Source organism: Egretta garzetta, unplaced genomic scaffold, assembly GCF_000687185.1.
Source record: "Egretta garzetta isolate BGI_Z169 unplaced genomic scaffold, ASM68718v1 scaffold124, whole genome shotgun sequence".
NCBI classification, from domain to species: domain Eukaryota; kingdom Metazoa; phylum Chordata; class Aves; order Pelecaniformes; family Ardeidae; genus Egretta; species Egretta garzetta.
The window spans coordinates 56,635-80,458 of NW_009259423.1; the positions used below are offsets into that span (position 1 = coordinate 56,635).

General features: G+C 44.5%; 1 protein-coding gene across 1 annotated transcript in view; it reads left to right on the forward strand.

Annotated features, from left to right (window-relative positions):
- Nucleotides 1-23,824, forward strand: part of OBSCN (obscurin, cytoskeletal calmodulin and titin-interacting RhoGEF) — a gene marked incomplete at its 5' end in the record, with an annotated part of 163,633 nt that overhangs the window by 56,222 nt on the left and 83,587 nt on the right. Inside the window, 19 exon segments of the mRNA XM_035892522.1 lie at nucleotides 3,120-3,383; nucleotides 3,721-3,984; nucleotides 4,288-4,551; nucleotides 5,098-5,361; nucleotides 6,950-7,213; nucleotides 8,547-8,813; nucleotides 9,186-9,449; nucleotides 10,067-10,333; nucleotides 11,363-11,629; nucleotides 12,344-12,610; nucleotides 13,761-14,027; nucleotides 15,207-15,479; nucleotides 16,057-16,323; nucleotides 18,266-18,532; nucleotides 19,087-19,356; nucleotides 19,891-20,157; nucleotides 21,029-21,295; nucleotides 22,277-22,543; nucleotides 23,249-23,521. Coding sequence (XP_035748415.1) covers nucleotides 3,120-3,383; nucleotides 3,721-3,984; nucleotides 4,288-4,551; nucleotides 5,098-5,361; nucleotides 6,950-7,213; nucleotides 8,547-8,813; nucleotides 9,186-9,449; nucleotides 10,067-10,333; nucleotides 11,363-11,629; nucleotides 12,344-12,610; nucleotides 13,761-14,027; nucleotides 15,207-15,479; nucleotides 16,057-16,323; nucleotides 18,266-18,532; nucleotides 19,087-19,356; nucleotides 19,891-20,157; nucleotides 21,029-21,295; nucleotides 22,277-22,543; nucleotides 23,249-23,521 — 5,070 coding nt within the window.

The following is a 23,824-nucleotide window of genomic DNA, read 5'->3' on the forward strand; positions in this document are numbered from 1 at the left end:
GTATCGAGGAACTCTGCTCAACTCTTTCTTTCATTGTGACTGTAAATCACAGATGAATATTCTTTGACTGTGGTTTTCAAACTGATAGTGCTTCCTACTGAAGTTAAAGTAAGAGCTTTACTGAAATCAAGGTGTACAACGTATCCTGTGTGTGTCTCTCACCGAAGTTCATTAACCTATGTCAACTAATATTACACTGGTCCACTCCCTCACAAAAAGAAAAGCTCTTGGCAAGTCCAAGCATATTGCTACAGCATTATCCAAAGAATTAAAGGTAAGCTGAAATGACCATAGTTCCTTGGATCCTCTGTCTGCCTCCCTCTTCTCACCTCTTTTTTTCCAAAACCCAAGCACTGTGGTGGGATTCAGCTTGTAGATCAAGACTGGTGAGTGTTCCTAAATTCCTACTGTTGTCAGTGGAGATCCAATCAACATGGTCAGTGGAAGCCAGGGAGACATGCAGTTCACCGCATAGTTCACCAGCCGTATACATGGTTCACCAACCATCTCCTGGGCTGCATCAAGAGAAGCATGGCCAGCAGGTTGAGGGGAGTGATTCTGCCCCTCTACCCTGCTCTGGGGAGACCTCACCTGGAGCCCTGCGTCCAGCTCTGGAGCCCTCAGCACCAGGAGGACATGGACCTGTTGGAGCGGGGCCAGAGGAGGGCTACTAAAATGCTCCGAGGGCTGGAGCCCCTCTGCTCTGAGGCCAGGCTGGGAGAGTTGGGGGTGTTCAGCCTGGAGAAGAGAAGGCTGCGGGCAGAGCTGAGTGCGGCCGGTCAGGGCTTCAAGGGGGCCCATAGGAAAGGTGGGGACAATCTTTTTGGTAGGGCCAGCTGTGACAGGACAAGGGGGGATGGTTTTAAATGGAAACCCGAGAGGTTTAGACTGGATCTAAGGAAGAAATTCTTTCCAGTGAGGGTGGTGAAACCCTGGCAGGGGTTGCCCAGAGAGGTAGTGGAGACATTCAAGGCCAGGTTGGATGGGGCTGTGAGCAACCTGATCTGGTTAAAGGTGTCCCTGATGACTGAAGAGGGGTTGGACTAGATGACCTCTAAAGGTCCCTTCCAACCCAAAACATTCTATGATTCTATGATAGCAGACATTTACATTTGGTCAGCAGGTAGCTCCGTTGGCTCCATTGACTTTGGATCTTTCTGGAGTGTCCTGGCAGCTTAGACTCTTGGTTTACATGGTGACAACTAAATGTGTGTGTTTCAGTTTTTGAGACCTTTTCCACTTCTGAGCTTCCATTTTTTTCTGTACTTGTGGAACATCACCCATTCTCTTTGATTTCTCCAGTGTAACTGTTAATGTCTAATACTGGTTAAGCCTGTGCCTTAAGTATTCCAGGATAAATTTCATCACACCAAGGTGCTTTGAGAATATTCAGTTTATTTAAATGTTCTCTAATATGTTTTTTTCTTATCCTAGCCAGAATTCACACTACTTTCTTAGCCATCATTAACTTTTAGAATTAAAGAAGAAAAAGGAATTAAACACTTCAGCTTCCCCGTCTTACCTACCATCAAATTACATTCCTGAAATTTGGTAGACCAATTTCTCCCTTGTTGTTTTTCTTCCTTCTAATCTACCTACAAAATGTCAATGTACTGTTTCTGCTTCTTTCTAGCTCAGGCTGGCCAGGTTTCCTGGGGTTTGCATATTAATATTCTGTTGCATATTAATATTCTGTTCCAGCTAAGAGCCACAAGTTGAACTGTGAGCAGAGGACATGGAAAGCTCCTGGAGTAGTGATCTCGCCACCCAGTTGCTGGATACAACTACATATAGCATTCAGCTGTCTGGAGATATTTAGTATCAGCATCATTTTGCAGATTACCTTTCAGCCCCTCGTTCATGTTGGTCTCTTTGTCGTATAGCATTCAGCTGTGTCTTTCAGCCCCTCGTTCATGTTGGTCTCTTTGTCCATGAGGTGACAGAGTCCAGGAATGGGGAACTGACCTTGACCTTCCTGAGTCATGCTGGGAAACTGTCCTTTCTGGTTTTGCCTCTACATTCCATAGTATTGCTTTTGCACTCATCTAAACCTCCCATATTTTATAGGTCTCTCGAGTTTCAGGACACTGAAGAATTCGTGACTTAGTCAGGCTATTCCTGATGGTCCTTGGAGTGGGGTAGTCTGTGCAATTATGCCCTTCATATTCTTTCTTCAGGAAGCTTTCCACTCTCTTAAACTACCTTGTCCTTTAAGTTTGCTTCTGCTTGGTCGTAAGTAACAACTACTGAATTACTGAAGCTTGCTTTCTTGCTGCCCACAGAATTTCCTTTTGCTCTTCTCCATCATTCCTTGTCCTAAAATCCATGAGCCTCTCCTGCTTCATAATTGGTATCTGCCCAGTTATCCTCCACATCTGTATCCTCAAATATTTATTTCTTGCTGGTCAGTCAGGACTTGGAGATCCTCCTCTTTTGCTCTTTCATATATATTCTATATCCAAATGTGGTCTCCACCCCATCCCAAAGACTTAGCAGACATTGCCCCATCCTACAGCTCCCACAGTAAATATTACCACATGGCTGTCCAGTCTCGTGCCCTGAATGATTCTATTAGTTGTTCCAAAAGTGATGAGGTGTTAGGATACACCTGAACCTCCTGGTGTGAAGGTCTTAAAGCATATTTCCCCAATGGAGACATCTTCCTTCTTTTTCCTTTTTATTGTTACCCAAGCACTTCCAAGAGGTCTGTCGGAGTCTGCTCTTCAGCCTCATTCTAACTCTCAGGCTAGGTCTGTAGGCATCCTTAACACGTAAGCTAAAGCCTTTTCTTTTTTCCCTTTAGCTTTTTTTCCTGATGGTGGTGTAACCAGTTATATCACTTCTCCTGGGCTGAATTACACTGCAAAAGCTATAGTTTTGACCATACATGAAGTTTTCCCATTCCTGTTGTTTATTCTTCATACATCTCTAAACCAATCAGCAAATGTACACCGTGTGAGACCCTCTTGTTTCTATGATACAAATTAGTATTTTCCTTCTGTGAGATGATCCTCATGTCAATAACTAGGCATAAATAGCTACTGGTAAACCTCAAGGTTCTTTTTTTTTGGTGGCCAAGAACTGCAAATCATGAAAATGTTTGCTCCTTTGTTTCTCAGCTCTTCCTGCTCTCTTCAAAGAAGAGTTAAGGAATGAGGAAGCCACTGAGGGTGAAATAGTCACTCTGCGCTGTGAGTTGACCAAGACCGCTTCAGTGGAGTGGAAAAAAGGACACACAGTCCTCAAACCTAGCGAGAAATACAAAATGAGGCAGAAGGATGTCACTGCAGAATTGGTGATCCATAATCTAACTGAGAGTGATGCTGGTGATTATACCTGCGTGTGCGGGGATAAGCAGTCCACAGCTTCCTTAGCAGTACACGGTAATAACCAGTTTCATCTAGATGTCCTCATTATCAAGCTTATGGTTTGAATTAATTTTTTCTCCGTGTTTATTGTTGTCTCTCCATAGTTCCTCTGAGTCTGGCTTCGCATGTCATAGTCATGAGAATTGATTTGCATTTTGCGATTTAAGAGAAAATCCTTCTTCCCATTTCTAATACAAAGAGGGTTTAGGACCTGATCCCTAAAGTAGACATGAGATCAGGCCTGAAGACAGCTCCTCACTGTTGCCCTCGCCTTTCTTTCTCCCGTCCCTGCCCTTCACCAGGAGGCTGTGTTTGCTGCTCCATTTTAACCCTCTGTCCATTGCATCCTCAGCGCTGCCCGCACGCATCAAGGAAAGCCTGAAGGACGAGGAGGTAACAGAAGGTCAAGCAGCCACTCTGCGCTGTGAGCTGAGCAAGGTCGCTCAAGTAGAGTGGAGAAAGGGAAGCAGTTTGCTCAAAGTCGGCGACAAATACAAAATGAGACAGGAGGGCACGGTCATGAAGCTGCTTATCCATGATGTAGAATTGAAAGATGCTGGAGAATACACTTGTGTGTGTGGAGAACAAGAGACAACAGCTGCCTTGATAGTGCATGGTAAAAACCCTATACGTATATCTGTATTATTGTGTTTTTCTCTACTAGCTCATCCCTATTGCTTGTGTGTTTCACCTCTGGCTGAATTTGGTTTTTTAAATCTGTAAGCTGTCTCTAAGGTCTGGTTGCATCCAGACTGATTTTCTGTTTCTGTCTAGTGGTTTGTCCAATGTCCCAGAATTATGAGGAAAGGAAACTCTTTCCACCCTAAAATGTTCTCTGCTTCTGTACCACCCGATCCCTCCCATTGCCTGTGTGCCACGTGTCATTTTTAATGTCCTCTGTCCATTTTATGACCTTCAGCCCTGCCTGCAGTTTTCAAAGAAGAACTGAAGGACCTGCAAGCCATGGAAAGCCAAACAGCCACTCTGTGCTGTGAGCTGACCAAGGCTGCAGCTGTGTCATGGAAGAAAGGAAACAAAATACTCAGGGCAAGTGAAAAATACATCATAAGGCAGGATAATGCCCTTGCTGAGCTGGAAATTTGTGATCTAGAGCTGCAGGATGCGGGAGATTACACCTGTGTGTGTGGAGACCAACACACCACGGCTTCTCTGGCAGTGAATGGTAAATTCGCCTTGCAGATGACTGTTCACGTTTTTCTTTCTCTGAAACGACCTGTTGTTGTACAAAGTGTTCACCTATCAGCTTTAGGCTTTTTCCTAAGAATTAATTTGTGTTTGGGAAAGGAGAACTTCTCATTCTGACATTTAATTTTGGCCTGGTGTTCCTGAAAAGGGAGCTGAGGACGTGACTGTTTCTCCGTGCAGACAAACTGCTGTGCTGTAAGGTTAAGCAAATAGGGCCTTGGGAATGCTCCTGTTAGGCCAGCTGAGATGCCCTGCCCCCATGGAGGGGCGGCCCTGTGATAAATTCTTTAGGTTGCATGTCAAATCCATCCATCCTGTCATGCTTTCACCTGTCAGCCTGGCATTTCTTTTCTTACTGTCACTGCTGGATTTAGTTTTCCAGATCATCATAGTGATAAACTCAGCCTCAGTGGCTGAAGTCCCTGACTTGGCCAGGTTTGAGCTTTGGTAGGGAATCCATGATGCTGATTGCAAATGCAGAGGTCTTAGTTGAATACACTATCTATTGACTTTCCATTCCCAGCCCTGCCAGTGTTTTTCAAGGAAGAACTGAAGAATGAAGAACTACTAGAAGGAGCATCAGTCTCTCTGCGTTGTGAATTAACCAAAGCAGCTCCAGTGCAGTGGAAAATAGGGTGCAAAGTGCTCCAAGCAAGTGACAAATATCAAATGAGGCAGCCTGGCACCACTGCAGAGCTGGTCATTCATGATCTAGAAGTAACAGATGCTGGAGATTACACGTGTGTTTGTGGTGACCAGAAGACAACAGCAACCTTAACAGTTCATGGTAAAAAGACCTTATTAAAATTGATAAATAGTTCTATAGATAGACATCACACTGAAATTCAGCTGTTTCTGCCCTGGGTCAGCAGCATGTCTGTGGCTTTTTTCTCCTTTTTCTTCATTCTATGTATAGCTCATTTCTTATTGAGAAAGACAAGCTCAGGGCATTTTTCATCTGCCCCCCTTTAAAAGGAGAAAATTAGAAGTATCTTTCTGTCCTCATCCCCTCTTCTTGGACATTTACGTTTTCCAGCTCTTCCTCATGGTTCACTTCAGCCAACCACAGTTTTCTCCAGAACACACATGTATGGTGACTAGAAGGAAGAAATTCTTTACAATGAGGGTGGTGAAACACTGCCACAGGTTGCCCAGGGAGGTGGTGGAGGCCCCATCCCTGAAAACATTCAAGGCCAGGTTGGATGGGGCTGTGAGCAACCTGATGTGGTTCAAGGTGTCCCTGCTCCCTGCAGGGGGGTTGGGCTGGGTGACCTCTAAAGGTCCCTTCCAACCCAAAGCATTCATGACTCTATGATTCCATGGTCTGTCAGGCCCTCTGCTCTCCAAGCACTGCTCGAAGGAGAAGTAAGGGTTGGGCAAGAAGGAGGAGATGTCATTCTATTCGGTGTCCTGGCCATGGCTACTCTGGGGTTACCAGATTCATTAATAAGTCAGAAATTCAGAATGAGTTAAGAGTTACTATTTCAGAGCTTCTTACCTCTAACCTAGCTTTGAAGGATGCAGGAGTCTACACCTCTGTGTGTGGGGACCATGACTACCTTGACAGTTAGGTATTAAAAAAACCCCCAACAGCACAGGTTAGCAGCAATTATACTCTTCTTTGGCTTACTGGGAACTAGTAAAATAATCTTGGTCAAAGAGAGGCCCAGTTCTGTTCCCTCCAGCTTTTTTCCAAAACCTTCTCACTCCCCTCAGGCTTTCCTGAGACATGGACTTTTTCTGAGGCATTCAGGAGGTACTGCTTGTGTCCTGTACCTGCTTACAGTAGTTGTGCACAAGGCACATTTGTGGGCAAATGTTAAAAATTTGTTTTTCTGAAGGTTATTTATTTCCTAAAGGTCGTTCTGTCTTTGGGGTTTGATTTCCAAAATGGGAAATAGAACCTGAAATTCTTATTACATGTAATGGCCCTTCAGACTTCAATTTAAAACCAGAAGTAGATTTATTTTGAAATCTGGCTGATTTCATGTAGATGGGTTTGTAAGTTTTAAGTAAAAACAAACCAGAAAAAAACCAATACCAGCCCCCAAGAATCACATCTGTGTAGGAAAAATAGTCCTGTATCCAGCAGCGTTATTTGTGAGTGCTGTTCAGCTGAGATCTGGATCTTTCTGTGCTGTTTTTTCACCATAACAACCAACAGGCACCCAAGGAACTGATCTCTTACGGTAAGTGGAACTGTGTCCCACTTGAAGAAGGACGCTTTCAGAGTTCCTGAACTTGGCTATAGCTAAGCCTGTTTGTGATAGGCTGAGAAAGGGAGGCGTGATGGGAAATAATCCCAAGCATGAAAAAGAAATCAGGATATTAATTCTGGTTTTCTGATGACCATTTGTCCATGTTGCATCCTTCAGCTCTGCCACCACTCTTTAAGGAGGAGCTAAAGAACAAGGAAGCAGAAGAAGGTGGAGAAGTTGCCCTGCACTGCGAGCTCACCAAGGCTGCTCCGGTGGAGTGGCGGAAGGACCAGAGGATTCTCAGAGAGAGTGAGAAATACAAAATGAGGCAGGAAGGGGCCAAGGCAGAGCTGGTGATTCATGAAATAGCTGAGGAGGATGCAGGAGACTACACCTGTGTGTGTGGAGAGCACCAGACTACGGCTGTCTTAACAGTACAGGGTAAAACCAATCTTGACCTCCTATTTCCTAACTGGAAACGTCTGTCCTCTACTACCCAGTGTTCAATTTTCCATGGCTGTTTGTTCAACCTTATTAACTGAAGTTCCACTAATTTGCAATGGCATTCCCTGCCTCTGATGGGCCTGCAGGCTGGGTATGGTGAAAAATACCAGTCTGCATTTTTCTGTGCCATCCTTTTGCCTTTTCCCTTCCTTAAACACAAACTTGCTATCCCGCCATCTTTCCCTTCTGGCATTCCTTTCCTAGCATATAAACTATTCTTTGATCTTTCCTTTCATATGTTTATTCTCTAAAACACAAATCTGTTTATTCTTTGCCATTCCTTTCTGGCATTCTCAATACCTACCATTTTAATGTAGGGAGTAATAAGCACTATTCAGAATAAGACTGTGTTAGTTATAATTTCTTCTGTGCTAAGTTACGTTTATACTGGGTTTTGTGCCCAGAACTGCTGTCCTAATGTACCAAGATAGGTTTGCATAGGGAGTCTGATTTTTCTAGGCAGGAATGAATAAATTCTTTCTGTGACCTCCTTTTGGTCCTATTTTGTTGCAAAAACCAATTGCTGTGCAAACAAAACTGGTGTTTCAGCTTAACGCTGCTGGAGATGGGGAAATGTGCCAAAGCAAGAAGGCTAAATGTGGTTATTTTAACTTAGCGCTACCACTATGGAGTGAGTCATCAAGTTTGAGATCTGAGATATCCAGCCTTGTTAAGGAGGCGGAGTATCCCATTATCCCACCTTGTTAATAGAGGGACATATGTTAAGGTCACCAAATATATTTCAAGGAAATAAAACTGGGGAAAATATGTTCTGAGACACAAAACCAGGCTGGGATTCAGCATCTTGAGATCTTTTTTTGGGGTCAAGACGAATCTGTGAGCCCTGGATGCGTCTTTTCAAGGGTATCTCAACGAAGAAGGAAAGATGATCTGTACGGAGCTGTGCCAACACACAGAGCTCAGCAGGGCTGCTCTGTAAGTAGGAAAAGAGAGTGGAAAGGCAAGAAATTTGTGGAAGACAGCAACACATGTGTGAACTAAGGAGCTCAGAGAAGATAATTTTTAGTTTTTCTTACATGGAAACTGGTAAATCTCTTGAGGACAGGGAAATTTTGCTAGTAGGAAGCCAGCATAAACCCAAAAGGATTAGGGTATATATTCCCACGTGGACGTTTACATTTCTCTTTCCTCTCTCTGCTGCTGATGCTCACCCTTCCGTAACCTTCACAAGTTTCCCCTGTCACTTCCTGCTCTCACGCATCCCTGGAGATATCTTTGGTTAGTAATGCTTTTTACCTGCATCCTTCAGCTGTGCCTCCATTTTTCCAAGAAGAAATGACCAGCAAGGAAGCGGTGGAAGGTGGAATGGCCACTTTGCACTGTGAGCTCAGCAAGGCACCTGCCCATGTTCAGTGGAAGAAAGGCCATCACGTCCTCACCCCGGACAACAAGCACAGCATGAGACAGCAAGGCTGTGTTGTGGAGCTGGTAGTTCACGATTTAGACCTGAATGATACTGGAGATTATACCTGTGTGTGTGGAGACAAGACCACCACAGCCTCCTTAACAGTGCATGGTAAAGTAATTCCTGGGACTAAGGTCCTGCAGACCTTAGACCTGCCCGAGTCTCTGTTTCTATGGTCTCTTCCCATTCCCCTTCTGTTTGCTTGGGCTTTTGCCTTCCTTTAGATTTTGCTTATGTGTTTCCTCCTTCTGTTAGAAAAGAGAAATGAGTTGCCTGTTGGTTTTTGTCCTCTGCTGTGTTGGTCCTTCTCGCTTTCCTTGCCCTGATGCAGAGTCCAGGGAAGCTGGGGAGATTTATTCCACTGTGTTCCACTGACCTGGATCAGGGCTCAGTAGTGTACCATGCGTCCTCTCCCCCAGGCCCTTGTCTAGCTTCTTTTTTAGGAATATTCATTCTCTCTATGGTAATTCTTTTACTGTTCAGCACTGCCTCCAGAATTCAAAAAGGACCTGAAGGACCTAGAAGCTGTAGAAAGTGGGACAGCTGCTCTGCACTGTGAGCTGACTAAACCTGCTGTGGTGGAGTGGAAGAAGGGGCAGGAGGTGCTCAAAGCAAGCAGCAAATATAAGATGAGTCAAGACGGTGCTGTTGCGAAGCTGATTATTCATGAGCTGGATGTGGAGGACACTGGAGATTACACCTGTGTGTGTGGAGATCAACAGACAACTGCCACTTTGACAGTCAATGGTAAAAAAAAAAAAAAAATCTAAAATAATGTTTTAAAAGTGGGGGGAAAAAAAAGGGAAAAGGTTATAATATATTCTGAAAATAGAAGCTGTGTGTTAGCGTCACTTGTGGAGAGGACTTGGCTACAATTCATGAAGAATGTGTGCAGCATAGCATGGTCTGTACAGCCTTATGGAGTGACCAGGTAGAAAATGGGAATTGCATTTTGTCAGTATGTTACTGTCAGAATAATTGTAATCTCCCCTGCAAGTGGCCTGCCTTAAGAGGGAATCTGAGCTCTTACAACTGCCTGCTGATCTTCAGAATATCTCCTCCATGATCAGGGCAACGTGTTGGCTACTTCTGCAGTAGGAAAAATATTCTGCTGTTTTTAGATCATGGGTTAGATTAAGCTTGAATATATTTCATGGCAAATGTAACTTCATGGAATTGATTTCTCCTTGTTCTGCAGATATTCCTATTGCCTCTCTGGGGAAACAGCCTTGTGCCTTGAATCTAGAGCACTGAGGTTTAGAGACATCTGCAGAAAAGCCCTTTTGGTGTTTTCATTTTCTTTCTACTTTCTCTTTTCCAAACCCCAACTGCAGTATGTTGAAAGTTGTATTTCTATTTTATAGCCCTACCAGCACTTTTTAAACAAGAGCTTCAGAATACCGAGGTAGAAGAAGGTGGTACAGCAACACTGAGGTGTGAGCTTACCAAACCCAATGCTCCAGTAGAGTGGAGGAAAGGAGATACCACTCTCTACCCTGGTTTGAAATATGAGATGAAGCAGCAGGGCTCCACCGCTGAATTGGTCATTTATGACTTAGAACTGGATGATTCAGGAAAGTACACCTGTGACTCTGGACATCAGCAGACAACGGCTGTGGTAACCGTACATGGTAGGCGGAGTATTGACCCTTCGCTCAATACAGATGGAGGGAAAGGAGCATCTCCCAGTGTCCCCTATGGATTTTGCTGCTGGTTCTGTACCAGCATACATACTCTACTGGAGCATGACACATTATGCTTGCAGGATCTGGAGTAATTAATCAGCATCAAAGCAATTAAATGTTGTAATGATGTCAAAATATGATGAACCCTCCTGCCCTCTGAGTGCAGGGAGTGTGGCTGCATGTTGGAATGGATAACAGAGAATAAGCCAGGCAGGCTGATGGCTATATTTTGGGTTGTTGATTGCTTCAGTAGTCATAAGGGATGCCTAACTGGGCATAAAGTCCAGTTGGGATGGTAAGAGATGAAGGATTTCTGTAACATGTGAATGTGCTATATTATTATTTGAGGTTTTGAGCCTCAAGTATAAACTTTGAGTGCAAACAACTGCATTCACATCTGTTTTCCTCCACCCCTTCTACAATCCAGAGCAAGGCCTTGCCTGAAATCTGATTTCCCCTTCCATTTATCATTATTTGGATGCTTTGGGAGGCTTCCATTATCATTTATTGTCATTTTTTACCGTACTGCCTCTTCTTGCGTTTTGAACGCTAACGATCTTTTATATGTTGACAGAAGCTTTATTTGGGGGGAAAATATACTTCGATTAATATTGCAAACCTGCAGACCTTTATTAAGGAGCAAGGGTTCGTGTAAGAGGCAGCATGTCCCAGTGCTCTTTGACTAAAGCATCCCTAGTTGTCATGGAGACATTTCCATAGGAAAGTCTGACTCCTTCAGATCACAAACCAGGCCATTCTATGGACCACTCTCTAAGACCAGATCTTTTCTAACTTCACCATCTGTCCTTGTCTTTTGGTTCACTTAATGGTTCAAGAAAGCTGCTGCCAAGACAGAGAGCTGCAGCCCAAAGATTGAGGAATCATTAGAATAGGACAATTCTGAGGAATGATGGTAGGATTGGGTCCTTTCCCGACTAAAACACTCTTAAAACATTTCCCTCTCAAATTTTGCAGCACTGCCTGTCACATTTAAGCAACCCCTTCAAAATAAGGAATCAGAGGAAGGAAGCACAGCTACATTGTGCTGTGAGCTGTCAAAACCCGGTGCTGCCGTGGAATGGAGGAAAGGAGGAGTGGGGCTGCAGCCCAGCCAGAAATATGAAATAAGGCAGAGGGAATGCCGGGTAGAACTCTTAATACATAATCTCAAATTAGAAGATACAGGAGAATACAGCTGTGATACTGGAGATCAGGAAACCAAGGCATCTTTAAATGTGAAAGGTAGGTGGTGCAAGCTGACTCCTAAAACAATACATTTCATCCAACACACGAAGCAACAGTTTGAATATGAATATTTTTAAGTACATGATTCTTCCCCCTATAAATATTTTCCTTTTCATCTGATATATTAGGATTTCCTTTATTTATTTATTTATTTTTCCAATGAGAACGGAAGCGGATGATATTTTGTTCTTCCAGTGCTGCATTTGAGTTTTGGGTTCAAGAAGAAATACTTTCTAGCTTTATGGCTGGGGAGAAATTAAAGAAAGAGCAGTGCTTTAACACAATGTCTGGACATCTCACACAACATGTGGTTTAAGTATTTAAACAAAGATTTTCTTCCAAATCCTGGAAGAAGACTGACAACAACCTTCCTGATCTGCCAAGGCCGTCCATAGAGTTTTGAACTTCTTTACTCTTGAGGACTTTGTTAGATCAACTGAAGGAGAAATTCATTGAAATAATTCAACCCTGGGAAAAATTTGAGTCAAGAAACAAAGGAAATAAATGTTATAAGTGCAGATGGCTGCTTCTGACGCAGCAAGATCTCCTAGTAGCTCCAAGAAAATTAGAAAACATGGATCCTGCCCAGGAATATAGCACTTGCAAAGCACAGTATCTTGTTCCCTGAAGTGCCAGTCTAACTGTGTTAATCAGGACTTGACTCAAGCTTCAATAAAAGCTCCTGTTGCTTCTTTTTTTTTCCCCCTTTAGCTCTGCCAGTTCTTTTCAAAAAGGAGCTCAAGGACAAGGAGGTAGAAGAAGGAGCTGCAGTGAAATTCCAGTGTGAGCTGACAAAGGATAATGCAACAGTGGAGTGGAGGAAAGGCACCATGGAGCTCTTCCCGTGTGCCAAATATGAAATTAAATCAAGTGGTCGCACAGCTGAACTCGTGATTCATAATGTAGAACCAGAAGATGCCTCTGATTACACATGTGATACAGGAGACCAGCAGAGCACAGCAGTCCTCAAAGTGAATGGTTAGCATTGCACCAAAATGGAACGGTGGATAAAAGGGATTTGTAGAATTGTGTGGATGGTATTCTTTTAGTCATTGGTGAATAAAACACCCCAGAAGTTAAGATAAAGAGGAAAAGAAGTGCTCAGTCATAACCTCGAATACAGAAAAGCAGATCTTATGGGATAAGATTTGTAGAAGGGCTATGTAAGCATGTACAGCACAGTGTAGAGGGCATTGACCCCCTTCTCTGATACGATAAAAGCAAGAAACTCCACATCATGGAGGCCTTGAAATTCAAATAGATCTTTATTTTTGGCATTTTGCATTCATTGCTGTTTCAGTTGAATCAATAAGTAATCATAATTCATTTACAAAAGCTTTTTAAAAAAATCACTATTTTCAATTTTTGTAATACTCTTCCATGAAGACCTTGAGAACACTGTGTTTAAGCAAACCAGGAATAATGTCTGTGATCAGCCACTGAAATATTAATGGTCATCTCGAACCGTTGGGTGCAACTGCTCACACACGCAGTGGATATTCCCTTCTCGTTTCCATCAGTGACGAGCTGTTGTCTGAGCTGTTCCATGCCCCGCTTGAATAAACATAGTCCATTTGTTTGTGCATCGTCTCAAAGGTCTCAATGTCGATGGTCTAGGGTTTTGAAAAGATAGCAGAGAAATAAGAGATGTGTTTAAAGCTTTACATCCTTTCTGGTGTTGGAAGTCATGAGTATTTCTATAAAAATGAACAGATTTATACTAGTTTTAATCAGAAAGCACCAGATTTAGTCAAAATCTTTACGTGTATGGGAGTTTTCAATATCCAGAGCAGATGTGTAAAAGGTGTAACGTGCGTGCCCTTGACTTTATGGGAAACAAAATATTTAGGGAACTTTCTGATCCTCTCCTTGTCCAGATATCATAGAATCATAGAATGGTTTGGGTTGGAAGGGACCCCTAGAGGACATCTAGTCCAAACACCATGCAGTGAGCAGGAATATACAGAATACAGGTTTGTTTATAGAGGGGAAAAAAGGTTGTTACTACCATATAACCACTTAATGCAAATTTGTTCTGCAGCATCAGACCCTTGGTCCCTTGTGCTGGGTTGTCCCAACCTGGCATTCAAGCTAACGAATCGTGCATTCATTGTTTTTCACTTTGCAGCCATCAAACCCCAGCTGAAGCAGCAGCTGAAGAATGAAGAAGTGGAAGTGGGGGGAACGGCCAGGCTGCGCTGCGAGATTTCCATTAGCAAAGCAGAAGTGGAGTGGAGGAAAGATGGAGTTGTCCTTGACTCGAGCTCCAAGTACGAAATGTGGCAGGACGGCACCCTCCGCGAGCTGCGCGTTCACCGCCTGGAGCCTAGTGACGCTGGAGAGTATTCCTGCAAGGCTGGAGATGAGACAAGCTCTGCAAAACTGACCGTGAAAGGCAAGACCCATTTACTGGGGCACAAGGGGGTTTTCACTTTAGGAAGCTAAGGTTTTGCAATATAACTGTTACTATTGTGATAAACCATTGTGACAGACTATTGTGATAAACACAGAGCATAGGAAGGGTATAATAAAAAAATATTGTGCTCAATGAACGCACTGAAGCAAAAATTCACTTGGTGGGCAGGAGAGGAGAAGGCAGCTGTAATTTTTGACTCATGGCTTGAAATATTTGCTTGACTTCATACGCATGTGAGTGAACAGATGGTTCACCCCCAGCTTCCAGTCACATGGCAGCTGCATCTGGCCTTAACGTCATGACAGACAGAGCTTGCTTTCAGGTTGGACCACTAGCGTGGAACAATCACTGCAGGCCACTCGATATTATAGATACTCTGTACATTACGCCCAGCTGCACCATTTTTCATGCAGATGGTGACCTCACTTGTATGAATATCAACTGTATTTGCTCAGACGAAGATTGAGCTGCTTCTCCTTTGCATTCCCCAGTAGATCTGGGGTTCATACAGCTTTTGCCTGTTGCAGGCTCTCTGTATGATCTTTGCACAGATCTGCAGGTGCCCAGCTGGCCTTAGAAGCAGGACTCTGGCAAACTGAAGCACAAATGCCCTGTGCTCACGCTAATCCAGTAAGTCCTGCTAAGAGCACAGAGCCAGTTTAGAGTGCCAGCATGGAGCATAGGCAGTTCTGTTTGCAAAAAGACAGTGGAGGGGATCAGGTTTTCACGTTACTCATATCTAAGTGTAAATGTAAAAAATTTAAAAATCCTGGTTGATTATTTCTAGCATCTAGAGTTCACCCAATTATGGTATCAAACGCAATTAAAAAATCAATATGCAACAGGTCTTTGAGAAAGGGCAAGCAATAAAACCACTAACAGAAAGATATTGGCCATGTTACCAAGTACGCTGACAGTAGTGAACCAGCAGAGTTTGAAGCGTGTGATTTGAGAGGCTGTGATATCTCCAAGCTTGGAGGTACTTAAAGCTCAGCTGGACAAGGTGTTGAGAAACCTGCTGTAAGCTAGCCCTGCTTTGAGCAGTGGTTGGACCAGATGACCTCCAGAAGTCCCCTCCAACCTATATTATTTGATGATTCTATGATTTGATCCATGTTTTCCCTTTCATGGCTTGATTACTAATTGGATCATTTGCAGCGCCTGACGTGACCATTGTGAGTGGCCTGAAGGACATGGTGGTGTCTGAAGGGGACGATGTCACGTTTCGGTGCCAGGTTTCTCATGAGAACGCAAGGGACGTTGAATGGAAGCTGCAGGATGTTGCTCTGCAAAATAACGAAATGAATGAGATCTCAGTGGAAAAAGGAAAGATTCACACCCTGACATTAAGGAAGGTGACTGAGCAGGACATTGGCACCATCACTTTCCGAGTGGGACCCCACACGTCAACAGCAGAGCTCACAGTAAAAGGTAAGGTCTCTCTGTGATGTGGGAAAGGAAGAGGACTGGTGAGAACAGGTAACAGTTTGCTTATTGTAAATTCAGGGCCGTCATTCCTCCCTTGTGAGCTCATGTGAGTAGGGTACCTGTGCTTCAGAGCATGCGTGATATACTGATGCGGTCTCGTATACTGTCATCGCTACGGATAGAAAGTGGGGATATCACCAGGGTCCCGAAGCTAACTGGTTTCTAGAGAAATTACTGGGGTAGCTCCAGTAGGTGGATTGACAGATCTGTAATTTTCATTGCTTCCACTCTCCTTTTTCTTCTTCTTCGGAGTCTTTCTTTCTCTAACGCCGTTTTGAAGAAATTCTCAAATCCCATCTGAACCAGTTCAAACACCCATAAAGTTTTTGATTAGCACTTCAGTAACTTCAACAAATATTTGTGAGTGGCTTTCATCCAAAATACATTCACTTGTTTCAACCCCCCCAATATGTAACACAGAAGTATTTTTTAATACTTAACTGTTCAGCTGTAGCTTTACCACTGCAGGGAAACACGATACAGGTGACTGTAAATGCCTTTGCTGTGTTTGGAATTTCAGTGCCACCTCCAGTCTTTAAGCAGAAATTACAGAGCACAGAGCTGCAGGAAGAAGAAACAGCCACCCTCCGCTGCGAGCTCTCCCAGCCTAACGTTGCGGTGAAGTGGAAGAAGGGCACCCAGGTGATTTCCCCAAGCTCCAAGTATGAAATCAGGCAGGAGGGGACAATCCATACCTTAAAGATTTATCATTTAAAACCAGAAGACTCTGGCAAATACACCTGTGATAATGGAAATGAACAAACGACAGCCACTTTAACCGTTAAAGGTAGGTTGGTTTTGTTTTCTTTTTTTTAAGATGAGAAACTTGTTGGCTTAGTACTAGCGAGAGGGTGTTACCTACTGTCCTTGACTCAGAGGTACTTTGCTGGCATGAAGCAGCTGAGTCCTTTTGCTTTCAGAAGTTATGTTAAGTCCTGTGGTGACTTGAGCAATGAACATGGAGGGGCACAAGCGTAGTAACTGCTTCCCCAGTCCTAGACCCAAGGGCCTGTTTCCGGTCATTCAGAAAAACAAGGCTGGAACTGAAATTAAAATAAGACCGTTTTGATTCTTAACCACCTCAGTCCTTTGAACTGTAGTCCCACCTGGGCAAACAGTGCTCAAGAGTCAAAGTGCCCGAACTTACCTGGGCGCTCAGCTCCAGCTGAAGAGCAAGGCACTTAAATACTTCTAGCACCCAGGGTCTTAAAAATGGGTGCAATATGCCAATATGTCTATCTTTTAAAATCCACTCTGGTGCTGTTACAAATAGTATATTAATGTGACTTTTTCTGAGCTACAAGATTAGCTAAAATAAAAAGGAGCCAGGAGGTTCTTGTGAAGTGCTATCTTCTGAAATATCCCTTGAGGGCTCTCCATGAAGAGAGACCCGCCTGCTGTCACACTAACTTCAGGATCCAATGATGCCAGAATATTTGTAATGTAAGCAGATCCTCTGATGGTGGCTGTCCATTCGTGTCTCTATGTGTGGTACCAGCTGCTCCAGCACTCTTTGGAAGAAAACCTTCCAAAACCAGGAAGCCAAGGAAGTCCCTATGGCTGCCCTTCTTGCTGAGCTCTCCAAACACAATGTACCAGTGAGGTGGAGAAAAGGGTCATTCTTGCTCCAAGCCAGCAATAAGTATGAGATGAAGCAGATGTGGTCTGCTGTGGAGCTACTCACCCACAATCTAAAGCTGAAGGATGCTGGAGACGAACCTCTGTGATTGTGGTGATGAGCGTTAGGGAGCTCTAGGTTAGTTTAGATGTTCCATATGTAAGATTCAGGGATTCTGCAGCAGTGAGTCTGGTCCTTTTTTGTGATGAGGATTTCTGAATCAACAGTAACACAGTCTGACAGACCAGGTCTTCACAAAGACATGATTTCTCTCTCCTACTTATTCCTTTGCTGGCTCCTAAGAGCCTTAGGGCTGTGGGACTTAGCTGCACAATGGGATGCCTTCACTGCAAATGAAGCTGTACAAAAACCTTGAACCCAGACATTGCCCAGCTGTCCCACTGAATACACCATCCATTCCTACATCATCTGCAAGCACCTTCAGATCTCTCTCCTCTTATACACGTCTGCCACCCAGTTCCTGTGAATTCATTGATTTCTAAAGCTCCATCTCCTTTCCTTGTAAATACCAATTCAGCTGTAACTGTGGAGCCACCACAGTTCCTCTAGGGAACTGGACTTGAGGAACTAAACTTCTGTATGTGGCACATTGTAAATCAACCCACCAAAACTCCATCTTGACCCATCAGTGATAAACATCAGTGCAGAGACTTCCAGAGTTCGTCTCTCTTTTGGGTCCAGTTTTCAAATGAGGAGCATTACGTAATGATGTTTCTCCATGCACCCTCCCAAATACCAAAGAACTTGGATATCAGGCATAGGCTTTTGAGTTGTGGCTTTGGTACCCATTTGGAGATACGTGCACTTAGCTGCTCAGGAGCCCACATCTGTGACCGTGTGACCGCTCCTGTATAAAGGAATGTACTCCCAGAGGTGCTTGGTGTGTGCAGTGCCCAGTGACTCTTGGGGATTGCTTAGTGCTCCTGGAAAACCAGCACGCTCTGTCATTCCTTGTTTGGGTTTTAAAGTAATTTTGGAATTGAGTTTGAACCAAATTTGGAATGGCACCACAGTTTCACTAAACACAAGGCTTAGTGACATAGTCAGCAAGGAAAAGTAATTTTTTTTCTTCTGATTTATCTCTGTTTAGCTTTGCCAGTAATCTTCACGCAACCACTCCAGAACCAGCAAGCCGAAGCAGGTGGCACCATCACTTTGAGCTGTGAAATCTCAAAATCAAATGCCTCTGTGCAGTGGAAGAAGGCCGGGACAGTGCTGCGACCAAGTGACAAATACAAGATGCGCCAAGCTGGGTCTGTGGCAGAGCTGACGATTCGCAACCTGAGCGAAGCTGATGCTGGGGAATACACGTGCGACACAGGGGACCAGCAAACCACCGCAGCTGTGCTCGTGAAAGGTGGGGCTTCGCGTGGGGAAGACCTGAACAGAGCTTGGTACCATGGCAGGGGCACATGGTTAAGTAATTTGACAGCTAGACCTTGTCCTGTGCCCCAACTGAATCACGGGGATCTCAGAGACGAGAGTAATTTCAGAGGGATAAGAACAGGGACAGTTATCTTTAGGGAATCAGAAATGGGTCTTTAGTCGATGGTTTTGTGGTTTAATGTTAATGTCACCCACTAAAATCGGTTGAAAATGCTATCACAATGCATAGATTGCATTATAAATATATATTAAATATTTATTATACACACGATATAACATAACATGTATACTTTATAACCTATCATATATCTGTGCATAAAATATACGCACACATACATACGTTATGCATCTCTAAGAGTGTAGCATGTTACTACGTGCCCGTGTAACTACATTTCCATGCATTTAGTGCTTTGTGGTCATTCTTTCAAATAATAGAGTACTGTAAAGAAAGAGCATAATGAAATGTTTAACCCAGAAAGCATCACTTGAAAGTAGATATCAAACTCTGTTGACCTTTCCATAAAGAACCAGCAGCAACCGTAGTGGAGACTCTGAAGGACATCACTTTGTATGAAGGAGAAGACGCAGTGTTTGAATGCAGGCTGTCCCGGGAAACAACTCAGGATGCCCAGTGGTTCCTGGGGGATGTTCCCCTGCAATCCAATGAAATGAATGAGATCCGAGTCCAAGGGACGCGTCACACTTTGATCTTGAGGAAGGTGACGCTAGAAGACTGTGGGCCCATCAGTTTCAAAGTTGGGCAGCATACCTCAGCAGCACAGCTAACGGTCCAAGGTGAGCAACCTCCTAGGAAGAGGGATTTAGAAGGTACTGGTAAGCACTGTCAATATTGCTTTATCTTCTGGAGATGTTTATTTGGGAGGAGGGTTCTCTGAAAATCTTGGGAAATTTGGCTAACATAATTTAGGCATTTAAGAGGTAGATATGTACACCTGAGCTAGTTATTTCAGTCCTTCTTTTATACTCCACGGAGTGAAGCACACGTCTTTGGAAAACCATCCAACGTATCCTGAAACAAGCAGCTAAGATATGTCAGAATCAATGCTGAAGAATGTCAAGAATATGCTCTGAATTAATCTCCTACTTAAGATGTTTTAGGTCGTATTTACTCCAAAAAAGGGCCAAACCCTCTGAAAATCCTTCCATTAAGTTCTATAAAATGATTTTGAAAGATGGGCCATGTCAATACCTTATCTTGTTTATTCCTCTCTGATCTGGTTCACAACGTAACTATAGGCACCCAGTTCTGATCTGGGGGCAATGCTGGATCAGGCGGTTGCCGCAGCGTTGGTACCCTCTTCTCCACAGCTGCTCCGGTCACCTTTGTGAAGGCGCTCCACAGCTTGGAGCTGCAGGAGGGTGGCACGGCTCACTTGTCCTGTGAGGTGTCCAAGCCTGATGTCCCGGTGGAATGGAAGAAAGGCACAGCCGTGATCCGCTCCAGCCAGAAGTGCAGCATCAAGCAGGAGGGGAATGTGCACACGCTGGTGGTTCATGATTTGAACCGTGCAGACTCAGGGGAGTATAGCTGCCATGCAGCTGGCGAGAAGACCACTGCCAGACTAGAGGTTAAAGGTATGGTTTCCTCTTTGCTCAGCAGTGGTAAGAGGTGTCCATGTCAATTTTTGGAGCTCTCTAGTACAAGACAGACATTGAGGTAGCAGAGCAAGTGCAGCAGAGGCCACCAAGTTTGTCAGGGGACTGGAGTACCTGAAGTATAAGGAGGGGCAGGGGCATCTGGGTTTGCTCAGCCTTGCGAAGAGAAGGTTGAGCAGGGACCTTGTTGCTGTCTGCAGCTTCCTAATGGGGGTCTACAGAGGAGAGAGAGACAGACTTTCCTTGAGGTGCTCAGTAAACAGATGAGAGGCAACAAGTGCAAACTGCAGCAGGAGAAATTCAGATTGGGAAAAAAAACCCCAACCTTTCACAATGAAGGGGTGGTCAGACACTGGAACAGGGACCCAGAGGGGTGGAGGAATCTCCATCTGCAGAGGACATCCAGAGGTCCCTGCAGCCTTAATTATTCTGTAGTTGATCCCTGGCTGCATGATCTGAAGCCTTAGGCCTGTGGATGTATATTTTTGAGTGTTTTTATCCTGTTCTGTGGTTTCATTTGGGGATGAAAAAACCACCTGGGCTTCAGAACTTATTACTGAAGTTAGCTGGGAATTCTTTGTGAAAAGAAGTCTAGAATATGGGGAGAGAAATGCAGCTCCTGTAGAACCAAAATTTTTTCTGCTGGTTAACTCCTCTCTGCCTTCCTCCTCTGACTGGCTTAGACCTGGGCATCCCTGCCCCTGGCAGCTCTCCTTAGGTAAATGCAGCCAGACTTGTGCATGAACTTCATGAACAGCATTATCAGTACCTTAAAAATAAAAATGTCCCTCTGTTTTCTATTTTTGCTTCACATGGTTTTTTTCCTCTTTGTGCCATTCCCCCTTTCAAGCCCTGCCCGTGCTTTTCAAACACTGGCTGAAAAACGAGGAGGTGGAGGAAGGGTGCACAGCCAGGCTGCGCTGCGAGCTGACGAAACCCAACGCACCCGTGGAGTGGAGGAAAGGAGATACGGTGCTGCAGCCAAGTGACAAGTATGAGATCCGGCAAGAGGGGACGCGGGTTGAGCTCTTCATCTACGACGCTGAGGCCCAGGATGCTGGTGATTACACGTGTGACTCGGGGGATCAGCAGACCACGGCATCGTTGCAAGTCAAAGGTAGGAGAAGCCTTGCTTGAAGGCAGAGAAGTTATGGCTGTGGTTGTCCTCCATAGGGGGGATATGGAAGCTGTATCACTGAATTATCGTTAACGCTCTGTATCTGTGAATTACAACTGCAGGGAAGGGTTTGATCTGCAATCTGCTCTTCAAAGAAGAATTTAGTGCTTTTTAAACCCAATTCCATTTCTGCAGTTGCAATTTTGATCTCGCTGTGAGTGCTGGGAGCAAAACTGCAGCTGCTGCTAACGAAGGGTATGTAGAAGAGCAGTCAGAAGACTTGCCTGCTACCTGACTATAAGAGACTGGAGTATTTCACCATACCTAGAACAGGCCCATTTTAAATTGAGCTATTTGTGCCCGAGCAGCCCAAGAATTGTGGTTCTTTGCCTTTTCCTAGTGGCTACATTTTTTGATTTTATGGCTTTATTCATTTTATACTAAGAGTGCTGTGCCTTCTGACTTGAGCAACAAGATCGTGCTTTTAGATCCTGAGTTGAGCCACCGCAACCAGCTCCTGCTCAGAGAGCATGGTTTCAGCAATTAAACGTCCAAATGCTGTGACTGGTACTGTTGTGCCTCTAACTGCTTACACTGAAAATTGTTGGTATGACTATGTGAAGCCCCTTAGAGGTCCTGTGACCGCTGGCAGTCCTTTATGGAGCAGCGGTGGACACTCTTACAGTATCAGCAGCTGACCCACACAAGTGTCCGGGCTATGATCTAGTTAGCGGTGTCCTGATCTAGTTAGCGGTGTCCCTGCTCACTGCAGGGGGGTTGGACTAGATGACCTCTAGGGGTCCCTTCCAACCCAAAACATTCTATGATTCTATGGCACAACTCAAAGTCCTGCTCTGGGCTTGGCATTGCCAGCAGGCAAGCTGTGGTTCAGAAAGTTGGGAACTGTCAAGCCGGAGAAGTCATAAGCAAGTTTCTCACCTCTGAGCACTTGTCACTGACACAGTTGCTTCTCCACCGCAGTACTACCCGTGCTGTTTAACGCAGAGCTGAAAAACGTGGAGTCTGAAGAAGGGGGAACGGCTGTCTTGCACTGCGAGATCTCCAAGCCGGACGCCCCCGTTGAGTGGAGAAAAGGAGGGGTGGTCATTCAGCCCAGTGACAAGTACGAGATGAAGCTGAAAGGCAGCATTGCTGAGCTGATCATCCATGGTGTGGAGCCTGAAGACTGTGGGGATTATACCTGTAGCACTGGATATGAGATCACCACAGGTTCTGTGTATGTGCAAGGTAAGGTGAAATGTGGTGGAAATGCTCTGATTTTGCTGCCTGGGTTTCTTATCCCCAAATCTTTGACAGGAACTGGCCAAACTTGTCTCAGTCGCAAACAGTTGAAAGCCCATTCATTTCTTTCCCGATTTCAGTGAAGATATAAACACTTAGATCCAGGCTGACATTGGACCAGCGTTTATAAGTTAAGGTAGTTCAAAGTACTTGACCATACTGTGTACCGCAGCAGATGGTGGTACTGCTGAAAAAGTATTTGCTTGGGGCAGTGGCTGTAAAAAATACCGAAATTTTTGTTATTGCTGACTACAGCTTCTGTCATTGTTGATATTATTATTACTCTTTTAAAGCACTGTAAGTAAATATTTAAATCTTAAGCTACCTCTCTGCCTCCCACCCCATTGAATGCCAGTGCAGATGGTTGCAACACACAGGGGAGCCAGTCATGACCTGGTCACGGAGCAGAGTTTCCTACCAATGAAATGGTGTTTGCAGACACATGCTGCGGTTGCAAGTGGGTGAAGGATGGAAGGTGGTTTCTAAACCCCTTAAAGAATATTTTAGCTCTTTTTTTTCCCTGGAACAGCATTACAAGCTTAATCCTTCTGGACAACTTGCACTGTTGCTTGGGCTGGTTCTGCAAGAAGCGACATGTATATGTTTATGTTTTTGTTTTCCTTTGGCACCTTCTCTTGCTCTGTTATACAGAAGAAGCAGCAGTCATAGTTTCTGGTTTAAAGAACACAGACGTCTTTGTGGGTGAGTCAGCCACGTTCACCTGCGAGCTCTCGTACCCGGGCGTGAAGAACGTGCAGTGGTGGCTCGATGGATCTCCCCTTCACAACAACTTTGTGACCGAAATCTCTGAGCAGGACGGGATGATCCACACTTTAACCCTAAATGATGTGGCGTGCCATGACTCAGGCACTGTCACCTTCAGAGCTGGGTCCCTTATATCCTCAGCTAAATTATTAGTCAAAGGTATTTCTTTGCTAGAAAGAAACACACGGCCACCTCTGGACTTGCTCAGTGTGCTAGTGCTTCTGCCTTCCAGGCTACCCTTACTAAATCCTCTCACAGTTCTTCTGTGTCCTGCAACCCTCCACTTCTGCAAGTCACCCATGCTCACACCAAAGTCTTATAGGTACAACCACATTGATTTTTTTTTCAGTGATTCAGGTGACGAAGGGTTGCAGGGTCAGGGGTGCTGCTTTCACCTGACATCTAAGTAGAGCTGAATATAAACCACTGTGGTAGCACCTGATTTTTTTTTTTTTTAATCCC